This window comes from Cebidichthys violaceus, unplaced genomic scaffold (genome assembly GCF_023349555.1).
Source record: "Cebidichthys violaceus isolate CVI_PGR_0920_01 unplaced genomic scaffold, fCebVio1.0.p SCAF_10, whole genome shotgun sequence".
NCBI lineage: Eukaryota > Metazoa > Chordata > Actinopteri > Perciformes > Stichaeidae > Cebidichthys > Cebidichthys violaceus.
In genome coordinates, this window is record NW_027176263.1 from 14457798 (window position 1) to 14477460 (window position 19663).

Below are 19663 nucleotides of genomic sequence, written 5' to 3' on the forward strand. Positions count from 1 at the left end.
TCCTAATATTTCTGGAGAAACATCAACGAACAATGTCACATCGCTGCATCTGTCAAATGTCCATATAATTTCTTGCTGAAAAGCAACGTTAAAACAAAAAAACGTTACACAAAGTCCTTGCTCTGTGAACCGTCCGCATGTCTTTCAGTACGTCTCGGGGAAATAGAGATAAATATGAAGCTTTATGTGTGAGGTCAACGCAGATTTATTCGAAGAGGAATTCTCAATGGGCCTGCCAGGGTCGCTCCTCTTTAGCTTTCAAAGAATCGGGAGACACGTGGTTTTATCATTCTGCAAGAACTTCAGCTCGCACAAAATCCCCAGGAACAGTCCCACGGGTTCTGGTGTGTGTGTGTGTGTGTGTAAGCAGAGAGAGTATGCATGCTTGGAAACACACTCAAGCATTTCTGTGTGTGTGTTGCACGCTTTTATGTCCAGTGTGCGCACGCTGTTGAGGCATTCATTCAAGTTTTTAATGTTTTCTAGAGTATCCGGAAAAAAGGCACGTCAACTCTTTTTACAGAGCATGCTGCTCTCGTCTCGGGTTGCTAACAAGATTCTTGCTTTTGTTTTGATCCCTTTAGCTAAACTCATCGTGGAGACGGACACGTTCGGGAGCCGAGTGCGCATCAAGGGAGCCGAGACGGGCTTCTACATCTGCATGAACAAGAGGGGGAAGCTCATCGGCAAGGTGAGGAGAAAAGTCGATCTCGAGCAGCAGAAGACTTTTTCAAAAGGTGGTTTTGTAAAAAGGCAAACTGTTGAGAAGCTCTAAAGCAAAACAAAAAGTAATCTAGAAGAGTTCGCGACCAAGTTCAGGAGGTTTGTGTTCAAATGTACAGCAAATATAGAATATTGACATCATCTTGAAATAGCCGGGACTAATTTCTCACTGTGTACAGCTAAATATACCTGCACATGCAACATTAATACATGATTCCTAAACCAAAAATGTAAAAAAAAAAAATGATCACGGCTGCATCAGCATTCATGAGTTTATAATACTATTTAAAGTAATTATTTTCCTAATTTCAACAAATCCCATTAAATAACCAACCCTGAATAGATCATACTAAGTGTTACCAAGTGGAGCCAAACCCTGAAATACGTATACAGCTCATTCCCCCCAAATGTGTATTGCTCTACAGCGGAAAATATTTCCTCTCATTCGTTTTGTTACAGCCTAAAGAGACCAATTTTAAAGAAATTAGGGAGTTGTTTTTTGTTGACGATTATATTATTAAAAAACAATTCCAACCTTCAGACCATATCTTCAAAACCACTGGGAACATTGCTTTTGTTTAGACTCACAACTTTTAAGGTGCTAAACGTCAAATTTAGAGCAAATCTATTGTCTTCAAGCAGCTGAGCCGACGGCTTGCCGCTAACGGCACTAACAGCGCAAACGACGGCAACGGTGCCGACAAAGGCTTTTACCTGGGGGTGGGCGTTAACGCTTCCGCGGACGACGAAGACGACAAGCTTCCCTTATATATATATATATATATATATATATATATCTATACATACATACATAAACATGGGCTTCTTGGTTAGGGTTTAGTTTAGTACCGGAAGTGTATTCGTTGCTGTCATGTGAGTGTGTAGGTGTGTCTGTTTGAGGCTCAGGCTATCTCACTGTGACGGCTAATAAACAGAGCTGCCAGCACCCCCCCCCCCCCACACGCACGCACACACACACACACACACACACACACACACACACACACACACACACACACACTCACATACATACACACACACTAACCCCTCCACCCACCCAGCACCCTGCCTCGCACACCATCTGCCCCGAGCTACCGGCCCAGTCACAGCCTGTCCTGGCCCCAGTAGTGTGTGTGTGTGTGTGTGTGTGTGTGTGTATGTTTGTGTGTGTGTGAATCGAAGAAAGAGAGAGAGGGAGAGAGAATGAACACAGAGTGTCTTTTTCGACTATTTTTGACACATGGCTCGTTACAGTAGGCCGGCACTGTGCGTCCAAGTCAACGCTGTTCCAGCTGACTCTAACTGTACTTTTGACACTCGCCAACCAGAGCTCACTTTCCCCCCTCCTAGCTGTTTTTGTTCGGGTGTTTCGTCCCTCCTCGAGCTGCACATTGGCGTCTTGTGTGGGGCCCATAACTGAATGCATGAAGTGGTCCCGGAGGAAGGTGTGTGCCGGGATCCATCGATTGTCATTCAATTTCAAGCAGACCTGCTCGGTTAAGTTTAAATCACAAATGCAACAGGAGATCAAACCGGAGGGGGTGAAAGTGACACTTTTTTTGGGGGGGGGGGGGGGGCTTGGTTGAGGCTTTATGGCTGGAGGATCCAGCTACTGACCCGCAAAGGGCCGCTGGATGTTTGCTGGAGGGGAAGAAGAGTCATCGCTTACTGTCATCCCCCCTCTCTCTGATCTGTAATGACTGTAGCATATGCCACATGCACAAGGGGGGAGGGCTGTGTGTGTGTTTGTGTTTGTGTGTGTGTGTGTGTGTGTGTGTCAGTGTGTGTGCTGCACAGGGAGGCCTTTTATACATGCAATATTTTTCCCCATCTGTAAATCTTCCCACTAACCGCATATCTTATGTTTTTCCCCGCGCAGAATAACGGACACGGCCGCGATTGCATCTTCACCGAGATCGTGCTGGAGAACAACTACACGGCGCTGCGCAACGCCCGCTACGAGAGCTGGTACATGGCCTTCACCCGGCGCGGGCGGCCGCGGAAGGGCTCGCGGACGCGCCAGCACCAGCGCGAGGTCCACTTCATGAAGCGGCTGCCCAAGGGGCAGCAGCCCGCCCACACGAGCCACCACCGCCCGTTCGACTTCGTCCACTACCCCTTCAGGCAAAGGACTAAGCGCACGCGCTACTCGTCAGAGCGCTGAGGATGCCGGGAGATGGAGGAGAGAGAGAGAGAAAGAGAGAGAGACAGAGAGATAGAGAAAGAGAGAGAGAGACTTACGGGACTGACCGAATCACCCAGCAGCCTGCACCCCCCACCTCCCCAAAAAAACAACAACTTTAAAGACATTTTTATACTGAGCATACTATATCTTAATATGTAGATTGTTTTCTATTTTTCTCATAGTAAAAAAAAGAAGCTGTACATAAATGAAAACATGAGGAATCTATTTTTGTACTCCAGACATAGTACTGACCTGTGTAAAAAAAAAAAGGTTTGAGGTAACACTTTCTATGACCATGTTTATAACGCATTATAAACATACTTAATGCGTTGTTATCTGCTTATATATAAGATGATAGTTATAAGCACCTATTATCACTGTTATAATGCATTATAATATGATAATCTAAGTGGTCACTGTTTGCTTTATGTAAAGTGAGAATTCATTTTACAACATTTTGTGTGTTGCGTAGATTTAATGATATTTTTCCCCTTTACTTAAATTAAACAATGACCACTTAGAGTAACTTATAATCACATTATAATGTACTATAACAAATATTTTAATGTATCGTAAAACATATTATAAAAATGTTCTAATGTATTACAACTATGGAAATTATAATACACTATTATCCTTTGAAAAAAGTAATTGTGAAATATAATGATACTTCACCTTATAAGTCATTATGAATGCTTTATAATTATTCTGATTATAAGCATTATGAATACTTAGGAGAGCTTACAACTAGAATTATTCAGTGCTATAAGCAGATCATAAAACATTATTAAAACAGGTATTTTTAGAAGGCATTATAGACATAGAACGTGTTACCAGGTTTGTTTTCAGATGCACATAACTAATTGTCTGACTTGTTGGGACATCTTAGTATAGTGTGCGTTATGTTTTTTTTTCCATTTCTTTATGACCACTGGAGTCTTTTTTTTTGGACTCTCGCCTGCTGCTCAAGGAGACTTGAAGGGCCCTGATTTACCGCACTGCCAGGAACATGCCGTGTGTTGCGGCGACACTGCAGTGTTCGGAGTGTCCCGATTGTATCTTTTTTCACACGGTGGAACGATGTGGCAGCTACGTTTGATAATCGCAGGGTTCCCCGCTGTGACTGTGCTTCTGACGTGTACAAAATGCAGTGTGTGAGGAACCCCCGACACACCCACTACCCCCCCCCCCCTCACACACACACACCCTCTTGTGTTTTTATTGCCCCCTGAATGTTTTTTTTTTTATACATATATAAATATATTTTTATTTGAGGATGTGTAAAATAATTTTAAGGATGGAATATTTATTAAAAATGTGTAATAAATGTACATTAAAATAAAACTGATACTCTTCTTTGGTACACCCTTGTTTTGGGTCCATTTGTGTGGAAAACCCCCAAAAGACACAGAGCAGTTTGCAGAGCGACCTAATCCTCTCCCAGGACCATAATCTGTGTGCAAAACACAGGATTAAACAATGTTAACATTTTAACATATGCTAAAGGTATATCAAAGGTATCTGAAACGAATAGTGACTCAGCGATTTAATACGACACATTTAATGCTCTGTTCTGTCCATTTATGTGCACAACTCATTCATACTCATTCAAAGGCACAAATCAGTTCATTGTGTGTTTTCTTTCAGGCTCCTTTGTGCACTTGCTGCTCTAGAAAAATTGTGTTTTTGGGATTTCCTTTTTTCATATGTAAAAAGGAGCTAAAACTGTTTGAAAACAAGCAAAGTTAAATAGGGGATAATCAATATTACCAAAGTAGATATTTATAGTATGTTACTTTCCAATTAGTTCCAGTTCCTGACTACTTCTTGATAAATAAAGTACATCATAACCCTCTTGAGAATATTGATGCTTTTAAATGTCTTTAAAAAAGTCACTAGTTAAGACGACAACAGTCATCACGCCGACTAACATTAGTTTTTTACTTCTGCCGATTGCATTCCCACTTAAAAAATCATTAAAGTGGTGATCATTTGTGAAGCTTATTTTGCTGACCAAAATGTGTGAGCATCATAAAAGTTTTGTTTGCCACAGATGTTATTGTTTTCTGCACTAATCCAAAATCCAATTAAAGAACCCCATTGGCTTTTTGTCGAGGGAACCGGTGTGATGCTGAATTCTGGGGTTGTCCTATAAAAATATGTCACCCCTGCAGAACTCTATGGCTTTTGATAACGGGGTTTTGGTCTCAGTACAGTCAGGCAAGATGGTGCAAAACTTGACAAAGTAACTGATGACAATAGCCTTCTTCAGGCAGCAGCACACAGCTCCAATTGTTGTTGGACAAGAAATGATATCTGTTTGTGGACGAATTGAACAAATAAGTAGCCCAGTCGCCAGGGAGACATGTTGTTATTATGCATTTCTGCAAACCACGGATATGTTGAATGTGGAGGTTTTTGCATTCACTCTGAGAAATGGTTGCAGTAACGTTATTGCATCACAACGTTAACTGTGTGGCATTACACATTTCTGTACGCGTGATACAAGGCTGATATGAATGGAAGTCAGATTGTATGGAAGTCTATGAGAAAGTTACCCTACTTCTGTCTTGATTTATTCCCTCAGTAAACATCGTAATAATGAGTGTATGTTCTCAGTTGCTAGTTTAAAGTCTTCTTCAATACAGCAGATGTTCATTTTTATGGTCCCATTTAGAGTCAAATAAACAAAAAAGCTGGGTATGTTTTAGGGCGGGGCTTACTGTGATTGACAGGTCACTACCACGGCGATGGGAGAAGTTTGTGTTTTTGTCTAAGAATTTTTACCAGCAGTTTAACACAGTGTGTTTTCAGTTCATGAAAACATTTTTAACACAAAAAAATAAATAAAAATGTCTTATTCAGGGTTGTGCTCAACCCTCTTGTGTCTTGTTGCAAAAAAAACAAGATGGAGAAGGCCAAAAACCAAGATGGTGATGGTCAAAATGGCACCCCTGAGGCTTCAAAACAGCAGTCCACAAACAATGGGTCACGTCACGATGACTACGTCCACTTCTTATAGACAGCCTGTGGTGCAAGCCTATAGCAGGTGAGCTATTAGTAATGCTAACTATGCTAACCTCCGCTGCTAAATACTGCTGTGTACACGCAACCCCTGCCAATCTGACAGGGCTCCGGTTGTAGTCTTTTCGCCAATACAGCCTTGATGATTCATTTAGTGTTTACATAATGTCAGCTTGTTTGTTAGTCAGCTGTATGTGGTCAGCAATCCATCACTGTCTTCTTGGTATGTCCACAGAAGCACTAAAAGTATATGCTAGTGATTAGAGGTGTTTACAGGTCTTCACATTTGTGGATAATTTACCTGAAATAGCCATTATATAAATACAAATCCAACGATAAGTGGATAGCTAGATATCTGTCAATACAATGGAGGTGAATGGAATTTGATTTATAGCCTTGTGCTCACAGTATAAAAGTAGGGCTGTCACAATATCAGATGCTCACTACACAATTATCATGGCCAAAAGAATTAATGATGACAATAACAACGCGATATCTATAGAATATGAGAAGAAATGAATAATACCATCAAACAAATGTATCTTTAACTTTGTTTATTGTGAGTTTTGCTTCTTTTTGGGCAAAGGAATTACACTCAAAATACGAGTTCAGGGAGGTGGAGAGAGTCTGTAGTCATCTGTATATATGAAATGATTTAAAAGACACTGGACTACATTATGTGTATTATAAACATGATAACAATATTACATTTGTAAACATCATGGTTATTGTAAATACCAGTACTTTGTGACATCCCTATATTTAAGTATGACATTAATCAAATTTAACAACCGTTCCTGTAATACTTGATCAGTGTGTGTGTTGGTGGCGCTGAACCTCCAAATCAAATTCATTGGGTGTCTCATACATTGAGCATTCATTACCACGGCTGGAGTAGGCCCCAGTATCATTGGGACCCTGTTTTATCTACTGCAGATGGTCTTACATTAATGAAATAAGTCCAGTATACTAATTTAGATGAAGGCCTAATTCCAGTGCTAAGCTTTGTGGGTTTTGGAGCTGAAAATATGTTTGCAGGACTTTGTTTGGAAGACAGTTTTAAACTTGTCCTGGATGGATTATAAGGGGCAAAAATATTGTTTTTCCATGCACTGGTCACTTTTGATATTTTGGGATATTTTACTTCCATAACATGTCTTCTCTTCACTCGAGGAAAGAAAACATCCAAAATACACATTCAACAAGTTGTTGAATTCACCAAAAGCTAGCATCAGATAGCACCTCAATGTTTAACATACGTTTTCAGAAAACTTATTAAGATTATTGTCTTTATGTAACTAATCAAATGGGAAAGTTTCATGTTGATATCTATTAGCACATTTTTTACCCTATTCACCTGCAAAGGTTTTCAAAATCTGAAGGTTTTTACACAGGGGTTTGTTCATATATCATTCATAGCCTGATTTATACAACAATCTATTCCCCAAAACAAAAAAAATGGCGAAAATAGCACTATTTTCTGATTTATATAGTTAAAAGAGAACCTTTCACTCTAATATATCAACAAAATGAAACAAGTATTTTAAACCTGGCTTTATCCACAAATTCAGATTTCTGTTCTGGAAATGTATTCAAATAAGATAATGCCTCATTTGCAAACATCCATTTTAAGAAAACTTAATTTAAAAATAATTGTCTTAATAAAAGTAATCAACTTGGGAAGTTTTCATGGCTATTAAGTTACAGTTTGGGGTGTCTGGCCTTAATCGCAGGGTTTCACAAAACACTGTAGCCTTAACCATCCGTCTATTCTTATTTAGAACATTATTGATGGGGTCTTTTTTAGCTTGATTTTATATTTTCTTGGAGGTTTGTTTGTAGAAATAAACACGTCCTTCTTTTCTATAGTGTTGGCGCTGACTTTCTTGCAGCATCTTCCAAATTGAACAGGAGGGAAACACTGTGGCCCTTGGTTTTTCCTCCCCATATGAAACCTGACCAGGGAAAGCTAACACAGGGAGGGTATTCTTAGTCTGATCCCAACAGGGATAACAAGGTCACACCCCCCCCTTCCTTTTTAGCAGATAGCAGCATGTCAGTGTCAGAGCGCTGTTGTGGGGATGATACTGCCTGTGTTTGTTTTTAGGCTTTAGCTTCCATTGAGTTCTGTAACTCTCACTATCTCCACTGTTATTCTTTCATCTCCCACCTTTATAACACCCCAGCGTATTATCTGATTGGACAAACCCACCAGGCACTAGCTTGTGTGTGTATGTGTAGGCAGGTATGTTGCTGTGTGACACAGAGATAGCTCACTGTATGAATTTGGCAGTCCATGTGTGTGATATTGACCTCGTATTGGGTAAACGTCATCTACTTCTGATATGACGATAAGATGCACTTTGATTGAAAAATACATTTTTGCATTATTGATAAAACTCTGTTAATATACTTTAGCCTGAACGATATAAAACCTCTGCTGCATCCCTTTGTGTGTGTGTGTGTGTGTGTGTGTGTGTGTGTGAGACAGGGTCTGTTTCTCTTTGTTAGTCTGTGTGTTTGTTTGCCAGCAGGAGAGCAAATAGTTCCAGCATTGCTGACTTGAAAGTTAGCTTTATACATTTGTTGCAGACTGTTCATTCTCCTCTCTCACACTCTCACACTGGAGCTCTAAGGATCCAGCGACTGGCAATGCGTGCTATCAATTACATGAACATATACCCACAATAATAATAAATAATTCCAATCTTAAAAAAAGAGATTCAGATCAATTTAGGTGAATGTAGCAGTTTTTAAACTAAAAAAGCAGTGTGTACTGTAGTTCATTGGCGTCAGTGTAACTCTTAAACTCTTAAATGGGGCTCATGAACGAATGACTTCAAAATGAAGTTATCATTCAGCTATGGAGTCCAATCACTACAGTTTAATCTTTCGTACATATCCTTTGTTATATTCAAAGCTGTTTGCTATCACCTTCCACAATCCATCTTTAAATTCTGCATCTCTGTATTCTTTACTTTGTCATAAAGTGCTTTGTGCTGGAAGACAAATAAATCAGCTGATTGGATGCCATTCTGGATGAAGACGTTTGCATGAAAGGTGGCTCTGAGTGGTCAAACAACTCTGACAGATGTAAAAGAATCACAGAAAAATCCAACCTGTTTTGAAAACTTTAATGATGATCGAAACTTTCGGAGTCGGTGTGTAAACGTGATTGAAACAACGTTGAGGTCGTATTTATTTTTTAAACGTATGACAATTTCGAACAAAAAAATACAGACTTAACCGACCCAGGCAGATTGACAATATAAAAATAAGGCCATTACTATTTCCCCAAGCCCAAGGTGATGTCTTCCAAAGTCTTCAAAAGTCTTGTTATGTCTGACCAACAAGTCTAAAACCCAAAGAGATTCAGTTAGCCATCACAAAAAAACATTATAACTCATTTGTTATGGATCCAATTTCCAATCCCATTTCCGAAAAAAATATCTTTGTCAAGATAAAACACCTTTTGTGACCCCCGTGCTTCTGGATGAGTTCCTTCACTAGTTAATCCTGACCTATCAAAGGCTATCCGACCCAAAGCACTGAATTAAATGGTCTTGACAATACATGACATTAATCTGCTTAACTCCTTCCACATTGGATTAACAGAGGGATTTGTCCCTCAGGACTTCCCATAGAAGCTCACAGACACCAAATCAATCAATTAAAGCCAGTGCTCAGTGATAACTCAATGATGTAGCCTGATAATAAGGGAAAAATACTGGTAAAATACTGTTTTGATTAAAGAAAACAACAGTATGCAGATGACTCCATGAGTTTCTTCTCAAATCCAGGATTTGCAGATCCTTTGGAAGGCCCAGTAGACTTTGTGTAAATTGATTCAATTAGTGTTCCAGTCTGCCCCCTCTCCATTACAGCCCCCACCATGGCCTCCAGTGTCTGTAAAGTCACAGTGAACCTCTGCAAACCTCAGTGAACTGGTTTGTGGGAAAAATCACACCTTCTGTGTCGCCAATGCTGCCATGCAAATGTGAGCAATTCCAGTGCCGAAAAAGTGTGTGTGTGGGGGGGGGGGGGGGGGGGGGGCATCGCTTTCATCCATTTTATTGAGCCGCAACCATCATCCTTAACCCCGGATAAACAAACCTACCTTCTTCATTTGCTTAGGGAGCAATTTAACCCCTGCCTCGACCCCCCCTGTGGAGGCCGTAGAATAGCAGGGGTGACCGGAGAACGCGACCCTGCCTCCCTAAGCAGCCTCGGAAAAGCTACAAGCCGACACAGAAGCTGGCCCAATCTAAAAGCACGCACAACCTTCAGCCACCTCATATACGCTCGGAAACATTCAGGAAGATGAGGATTTTTCCCAGGGAGCAGACCACTCTTGTTGATTGTCTGGGCTGACTTCCATGAGCTGTAGATATTTTTTTTAGATACATTTGGAACCTCATTTGCCCCTTCAAAACTAAATTATGAAAACATTACTAGCTATACTCAGACTCGGTCTTGAAGTATCAAGACATTATTTCATTTAATTAAACAAGTCTATTAAAGTCTATCAACTGCTTTCAGAAGTGACGAATGGTACAAACTGGTGTCAAAGGGATATAAAGACAGCTTGTAATCAGTTGAAAACGTTTGTCAGGTGTTTATTGGATGTTGCTTGCAGCTGGGATGTCCACGTTCAAAGTTTTCATCTTGAATTTTGGTGCCTGAATTTTATCAATCTAATCTTACTTTCTTTGATCTAAAAATATGGACAACTGAATCAGAGGAACTTAAAAACTTTGTTATTGTTATTGAACACTTGAATTTGTGAATCCGAAAAAATACTTTTACTACACAAAGCAGAAATTAAAACCACATAAATACAGAAAGATGGTTTGCAAATAGTAAAGTATTTCAATTTCATAAACTATGTGCTGTTCAAATTTCAACATTTGGTGCCTAACCTTTCTCTCCATATTTTTGATTCAGTGATTGTTTTCCTTCTCTTTTTCTCTTTTTGTTGTTATGTGTTTGTTAGTTTCTTGGCTGTACAACTACCAGCTCTGGTGTTTTGACAGTGTTGTGACAGTTGGAGAGAATCATACAGAGACATAAAGCTCATGAAGGATGGTCTTTTGTGGTTCTTCTAGGTTTATTTTTATGACCCACCTTACACATTTAATTATATGGAACTACAGAAAATTACTATAAATGATAAAACAAATTTACAGTTTTGCAAAACAGTAAAACGAAAAGACTAAATTTAATGTACAAATAATTTTTGATGGATTTGTTTCGATGGAACTTAACACTATTTTGCTTAAAAAAATGGGATAAAAAAGAGTGGGAGTTATTTCTTACTGTACCAAGCCTGTTAACCGACACTTGTCTGAGGATGTTCAGGAGCGCCAAGTGCTGAAGCGGTAAGGTGGATGGATTCTCTATCAAAAATGACAGGCGGCCCATTAAATCCAGGCCCCCATTCAGCAGCGCTAACAAAAGCCACCAGTCCGACCAGGCTGGATAATTGAAACGCAAACAACTGATCAAAGTGAAGCTCCAGCTCGTCAGTTTCATTGTTTGTGTACGGGCCTTATGCGGGACCTGTTGACTTTTCCAATTGGAGCTGTAAACTTTTGTTTGTCCATGCATTTCCAAGACTGATTGTCAGTCTGATCTGAACAATTACCAGCTAAATGTGTTTGCCAGCGCAGGCAGAGCACCCCCCACCCTCTTTGCTGCCCTAAAAAGATCAAAAGGGAAGCCCCCCCACCCCCCCCTTCCTCCCTTCCATAGCCCCCTTGAAACACCCCCCACCGCAACCCCCAAACGTCCCCTCCACTCCCCCGTAACCCTCCTCCCAACCTCTTCATTTCCTTTTAGCCATGACAGTTCAGCTGGAAAGCCAACCATAAATGATTTTTTTCGACGGCCCGGTGTTTGGGACATGGCCTTTTTAGAGAGAGCATGGCTTTCAACAAGGGGACATGTCTTTTTTTTTTTTTTAAAAAAGGAAGAAAGAAAGAAAGAAAAACGATCTGCATATTTCAATTATGTGCGGTTGTGCTCAGCTGATCAAAGAGCTTTGGGGATGCCACTCGTAACTGCAGGCTTGAGGACCCTCATGATGTGAATGAGCACAAATTGATGCTACTGATGCTAAACGGTTAAGCGCCTCACAAAATGTCATAAGGTCAATCAACTTTTGGTAGTCATTTGACCGTGACACAACCTTGGCAGTTTTAGTGGCTAAACAGCCCTCAGGGCCGTGCTGGGCTGGATTCCACTTTCATTCTATTGCTCAGTGTCTGTATAAATCACCATATGAGGTGAGGAGGGGAAGCTGGTGCACATGTTGGCCTGGAGAGACATTTTGACCAAACAAAAACTAGATGAAATGATTCACTGTATGAGTATACACTGAAATCACCACAATAGAATTTAGAATTTAGTGAAATCAACGAGCCTGACTAATTATTGTTATTGAGCAAGCGGAAGACTGAGTGCAGTAGAAAGCCCTGGAAAAAGCCAAGATTTTACTTTTTTTTTTTTTTTTACTTTTTATGATTTCACAATATATTTAGTTTTTCACGCTCATTATTAACAACTACAAAATGAAAAGTCTTTTAATTTGGGTGGACTGACCCTTTAAATTTCTTTTTTTAAAAGACCCCTGTAGAATTTGAAATGATGAGTTCATTGAATGTCTGGCTGAGCAATCACGGAGCTCATTCAATTATTTGTATGTGGGTTAAAACTCTCCTGGAAGCCATTTCTTTTCAACTTTTAAGAAAAGTTCAAAGTTAATTATCATAATTATAAGATAGCTGTAAAGATAAAGCTATGTTTGTCCTTTTTGCTTATTTTCCTGTTAATCCGGTCATTAACATCCTCTGTTCAGATACCTGCTATCACTGGTGGCCAAATTATTTAATATTATTATTTTATCTTCCATTTTGACAGGACTGGGGAGAGAGTGGACAACATGCAGACAATGCAATTTTTTCCTTCTTTCATCGGACATAACTTGGCATCAGCCTAAATGTGGCCACAGCCGTATTTACATTTATTTTTACATACAGGGATAATACTTACTTAGCCTAAAATGTGACGATAACATATCATTAGATTATGTGTTGATTCTAACTTTTTTTTAAATTAAAATGAATGCGGTAAATTTGACACTTTCCTCTTCTAAGCCTTGCATTAACAGATACTACATTGTTGACTTGTTGTTGGCTCTTTGTTTGGGGCTTGGAGGAAGTGATGTTTGTACCTTTAAAGACTGTGTGGTTTTGTATAATGCACTAATCTAAAATTTTGACATTGGTAGTTGCGGGAGATCAGGAGACACTTTTTACTTGGTTTTAGCAGGTTTAATCTGTCCCTCACACAGTCAAGCATCAAATAAAATCAACGTGCTAATATCCACCTGGTCATTCTATATTTTCAACTAATGAAAGTTGCTGACACTACACAAACATTTGGCAAGAAAAAAAAGCCACAAGCAGTCGTTGTGAGAAACCGGGTAGAGGCTGCACATAAAGCTGCTGGGGCCGAGAGAAAACGGAGCTGCTGCTAGCTGGAGTGGCAGTTGGGTAAAACTGTGGAGTCTATTCTGTAAATCACATTCTATCATATTTAATTACATTGCTCAAAACTGCGGGTGGGAGCTGGGATGGCAAAGCATATTTTTAAGTGTGGTGGCTGCCACTTCTTGCTTCCCTCTGGAATCACCACAGCCTGCTATTCCCCACCTACCCTGTAGTTGCCCTCAGTGTGCTCCCACCATAGTCACCTGATCCCCTCAGTCTCCAGCACTTATTCCCTTATTATCTGCCCTCCATAAAGACCAGACCTCTTTGCCCCAGCCACTTCATCTCAGCCTGTCCAGTAAAAGGAGGTTGCTGGTGAGCTTAACTCGCAACCCGGCATTTCCCCACTCTGCCTCTTCTTCAAGCCCAGTTGATTCAGTCTGGTCAACCCCTCACTGCCTCCGTGTTCAGGACTCTGGTAAGAATGAGACTTTCATGGGCAGTGTTGGCCGAGCAAGTATCGAGCACCGACAAGGAAGCCAGCGTGGTGGACGGTCGACAGTAGGGTCAAGCATCACATCTCCTTCGGACTAGTCATTATAGTCATAGACCATGGTGGTCAGGTAACCATTTTGAACATTAAAGTTTTCACCTTATAAGCTCCCCACATTCTTGGTCAACAATGGCTTGTAAAACACAACCCTAACATGGGATTATTCTGACATTCTACTTGCCTCACATTTGACATCACCATTAAGAGCATGTGGGTGAGTGGAAGACAGCCTTTTAACACTCTCAGTGGACAAGTATTCTGTCATGCCATTTGGCGTAACTAATGCGCTGGCTGTCTTCAAGGGCTTTGGTCAATGATGTCCTGCAGGACATGTTGAAATGCTTTCACTTTGTCTACTTGGACAACCATCAGCTTTTCTTCCAGAACATAGGCGATGCCAGGAAGGGTTTTGATGGTGCTGTAATATCTCTGAGGACAGTCATAGTACCCCTCTAGCAACCACAAGAAATGTCTGTGGTTTATTCATAATTTTTATATAATTTGAATGCCTTAGAATACCTACATTTTACTTACTGCAGATTTGTGCGTGTGTAGGGTGTTGAAATAGAAATGAAACGGTGGTGACATGCACATTAATGGGAAACTCTAAATTTTAGAGCACCCTCACTGAAAAGTCCAGTAAACAGAAAGAAAAAAATCTCTGGCGCAGGAACACTTGCAGGGGTAGTTCCACATCGGGACGGTCTCCTTCCAGGACTTTAAGTTTTTAGCTGGGATCGTCCCAATGAATTCTGCCGAGGTCAGCACCATCAACGTGGTCTAACACCCACCAACCACAAGCAGTAGCTTTCTAACTTCTATTGACAATTCATCAGTTAATACAGTTGTGTTGCCATCCCTTTACATTCCCATACCTATTGTGGTCTCCCTAAGCCGAGGAGGGTTTCTAGACTTAGCGTCCATGCTGATCCTCCCAGATCCCAAACAGCCGAGGCTGATGGTTCTGATGTGTGGGTTGGAGCTGTGTTGTCCCAGGGCTTGCAACCAAACAACTTCTCCCACATTTTTACCGGCAGAGCCGAATTAAGACATAGGCAATCGAGGGCTGCTGGTGGTTTAATTGGCACTGGAGTGGAGGAATTGGATGATTGGTGTAGACTGACCACAAGTACCTGAAGTACCTCTGGACAGCCAAACAGTTAAATTCCTGAGACTCTCACCTGACACAGCGGTACACTGGGGTGTCTTAGGCCATGTCTTAGGCCTGGGCCTTCAGTGCTGTCCAACTACAGTTGAGCCACCTCCTAATAACCTCACGGTTATTATTTGTTTCTAGGGGTGTAACAATACACATATTCGTATTATACCGTTCGATACGAGACTTACGAACCGAACAATACGTTTGACTAATACTAGTGCATTTGGAAAATGCAGAAGCTTAAATTGTGGGAAATATAATGTTTTCGGTGGACTGTGCTCACGTAGGAAACAACAGGCTATGTGACCTCTGAACCCGGAAAAAAAAATAAAAAATCTGTGAGGCTACGTTAAACTAGCTTAACAGGAAACCAAAAGCAGCACACAAGCTACGAACTCTCCCTGCAGCGTTTAGCTGTTCCCTACTGATTGAAACAGGTCTAAAGCAATCGCCACATAATCCCCATTTTTCTGAACCATAATTCTTGCTTTGTAAAACAAAACAAAACCCCAAACAGAGAATCAAATGTCCGAACCTAACCCCGCGATGACGGGATGCAGTGTCATAAACGGACAATGCATAGAGTCAAAATCAACGTAATTAACACAATGACAAGAAGCAGTCACATATATTTATATGACAACAAAGCATGACAAATCAATCCAGCAACACTGCAGCACTAACACGCGTATCCCGCCGCACACTGAAGAGCACGAGCCATTGAAATATTATTCACATCAGAGGGAACAATATTAACCGTATCATAAAAAGGACACCATAGACAAATTAACACAATAGTAACGCTACTGCTGATGTAAAAACACAAAAACAGTTCACTTACCAAAGCTGCTGTTCACTTAAAGACAAAGTCCATCCTCCTTTCTTTGATTACAAAGAGTTTAACCGTGGTTGTACAGAACATCGGTTCAGTTCAGTTCCAGCCAAAAGTCCTCCTGCGAACGTGTTCGTTGAGTTTTAGATCCACTGTATGAAGGTATATTTGTGTCTTTATTACGCAAACAAACAAAAAATGTTTTGAAAGCAAATTTCTCGCACTGCAATAAAAAATCAAGTTTGTAAGTGAAAATATATAAACTGAGAAAAAAAACAAAACCCTACACTTTCAAAACGAAAACCTACGCTTTAAAAAAAACGAAAAGCTACGAGTTGAGTTTGGACGTAGTGGGTGGGGCACACGCTGCTCAATGAGCAAGGAGTTTCTATTGGTGAGTTCACTTAGATCCTGGCATCTGCCTCCACTGTAAACACTGACGGGAGGTTAGGTAAGTTGACATTATATTGCTCTGTTTTGTCAAAATTATTTTAAATGTAGCAGCATTTCACTTTGTTTTCATGTTGTTAGTGTCGTGGAGTCTCTTTTTTTAAAGAACGACATGGAGGGCTGCTGTGTTGACATGAAGCCTCACTTTCTCGGTCGGTCGGAGAAAACCAAGCTCATAGGATTTATTTTAAATTGTGTCATACATGCGTAGCTAACCTTAGCTAACATAGTCATGCCTCAGGCATACGTTACTCCCTTACTAGAGTAAGGAGCTTATAACATCACATGTTTATTAAAAAGATCGGCTAAGTTACGTGACATTTGTAGTTGACAAACAAGCTAACGGTAGCTGACAAGCTAACTAATGTTAGCGGCAGCTCGTCTGCCTGCATCCGACCGTAGTTGGCCTTGGAAAGTAACTTTTAATGCCTTCACTTTCAAACTTCAGAGGTTGACTAATATTTTACTGAGATTGTGACGATTTTACAGATGATTTATACTTCATATTATGTTCATAAATGGACCAACAAGAGCTCAGGTCGACCGGTTATGAACCTGAAATATCACTTTAAATCCGGTAACGTTACAAACGTTGAGATTAATTACACGGATAAACTGAATTTGAGTATTTTGCTCCTTTTGTTTTGTGAAATATCAAGCTGAGGGGGAGAACGACGGCCTCTTCACCGGGGCCAAACATTCAGCAGCCGTAGCTTGGAATTAAGACAGTCTATTTGTAATATCTCCATTTGACCATTCTGTATTTAAGGTTAAAAGTACATTAGCTCTCATACAATACAAAGCCTTTACTAATAGTAAACAGGAGAGAGGACAATACACTTCTGATGTGTTATTGTTACTGTCACACAGATGACAGTTGTGACAGTCACCTTTTTCTTTTATTTATTTAATCCCACAATAAAACATCCATGTAAATGATTTCTGTGTGAATTAGTGTATATTCTGCTGTGTAAAATGTGTCAATCTTCTAAGTTTGCATCCTTGTGTTAACATTATTGATTTCTCAATGTTTTCTCAATGTGACAATTTATAGAAAAAATGTAAATTATGTCCATATGTGTTACTGCAAGTTAATAAACACGTTTGCTGACATCTGTTTAGCTGCTGTTGTTTTTGTTAACTGTCCTCTGCCTTAGGATTGCAAGTATCCAGGCTCTTTTCTCTACTAGAAAGATTCATTGAGAAATAAATAAATAAATAAATATGTATATATACATTTATGAATATACATGTATACATGTATATGTGTATATATATGTGTGTGACTGAAATAATAAAGTTATTGATAAATACATTATTTTATTTACAAGAACTATAAATGATTGAAAATTAGTTATTTAACATAGCAACTGATTGAATTATTAACTGATTATTAATTTAGAAAAACTATATTATGAAAAAGAACTATGAATGAATTATTGAATATATGATTGAAAAAATGATTTAAACTGAAACCTTTACAGTATATATATATATATATATATATATATATATATATATATATATATATATATATATATATATATATATATATATATATATATATGTATGTACAGTATAATCCTTCTGAGCCGGCATTCTAGGCACGAAAGCCTATAATGTTTCATGAACATATAGGCAGCATAAAGTTAGCTGGTGACGCAAACAGGAAGTCCTCTGTAGCATAGGCCGTCTCATTTCGGAAGCCGCTCGGTCCAGCCTTTGTGGTCCTCAAAGGACAACATAGCCTCATTGTCTTTTTTACTTATTATGGTTTAATATTAAATTCATGTATTAATTAATATATTTAAGCTAGCAAGCTATTTCCAAGCGAATTTCCAGTGAGGCTATGTTGTTTGAAGTAAAAATGATTGTCTCTCATCTCATCTTCAACCGCTTAGCATGGGACCCCAAACTTCCCTTTCCCGGGCCACATCAGCCAGCTCTGACTGGGGGATCCCGAGGCGCTCCCAGGCCAGTTTGGAGATATAGTCCCTCCACCTGGTCCTAGGCCTCCCTTGGGGTCTCCTCCCAGCTCCCTAGGGAGGCGTCCAGGTGGCATCCTTACCAGATGCCCGAACCATCTCAACTGGCTCCTTTCCATGCTAAGGAGCAGCGACTCTACTCAGAGTCCCTCATGGATGACTGAACTTCTCATCCTATCTCTAAGGGAGATGCCAATCCACCGGTTTCCTGCTGAGAACCATGGCCTCAGATGTAAAGGTGCTGATCCTCATCCCAACCGCTTCACACTCGGCTGCGAACCGATCCAGTGAGTGCTGGAAGTCACAGACCGATGAAGACATCAGGACCACATCATCTGCAAACAGCAGCGATGCAATCCTCAGCCCACCGAACTATAAACACTCCTCCCCACGACTACGCCTCGATATCCTGTCCATGAATACCACAAACAGGATTGGTGACAAAGCGCAGGCCTGGCGGAGGCCAACCCTCACCGGAAACAAGTCTGACTTACTGCCGAGGGCCCGGACACAGCTCTCGCTTTGGGCGTACAGGAATTGGATGGCCCCCAGAAGTGGCCCCCTCACCCCATACTCCTGCAGCACCTCCCACAGTATCTCCCGGGGGACCCGGTCATACGCCTTCTCCAGGTCCACAAAACACATGTAGACCGGATGGGCGTATTCCCAAGCCCCCTCCAGAATCCTCGCGAGTGTAGAGCTGGTCCGTTGTTCCACGACCAGGACGGAATCCGCATTGTTCCTCTTCAATCCGAGGTTCGGCTATCGGCCGAACCCTCCTTTCCAGCACCTTGGAGTAGACTTTACCAGGGAGGCTGAGTAGTGTGATACCGTGGTAATTGGCACACACCCTTTGGTCACGCTTTTTGAACAGGGGAACCACCACCCTGGTCTGCCACTCCCTAGGCACCGTCCCAGACCTCCACACAATGTTGAAGAGACGTGTCATCCAAGACTGCCCCTCCACACCCAGTGCCTTCAGTATTTCTGGACGGATCTCATCAATCCCTGGGGCTTTGCCACTGTGGAGTTGTTTGACTACTTCAGTGACTTCCACCAGGGAAATTGATGATGCTCCCCCATCAGCCTCCAGCTCTGCCTCTACAATAGAGGGCGTATTAGTCGGATTCAGGAGTTCCTCAAAATGCTCCTTCCACCGTCCGATTACCCCCTCAGTTGAAGTCAACAAAGTCCCATCCTTACTGTATACAGCTTGGATGTTTCCCCGTTTCCCCCTCCTGAGGTTCCGGATGGTTTTCCAG

General features: G+C 40.9%; 1 protein-coding gene across 1 annotated transcript in view; it reads left to right on the plus strand.

The window, feature by feature from the left end:
- Positions 1-3322, plus strand: part of fgf8a (fibroblast growth factor 8a) — a 5756-nt gene extending 2434 nt beyond the window's left edge. Inside the window, exons 4-5 of the mRNA XM_068718256.1 lie at positions 585-691; positions 2603-3322. Of these exons, the coding sequence (XP_068574357.1) occupies positions 585-691; positions 2603-2887 (392 nt within the window). The 3' untranslated portion in view covers positions 2888-3322. The remainder of the gene's footprint in view (positions 1-584; positions 692-2602) is intronic.
- The last annotated feature ends 16341 nt before the right edge of the window (positions 3323-19663 follow it).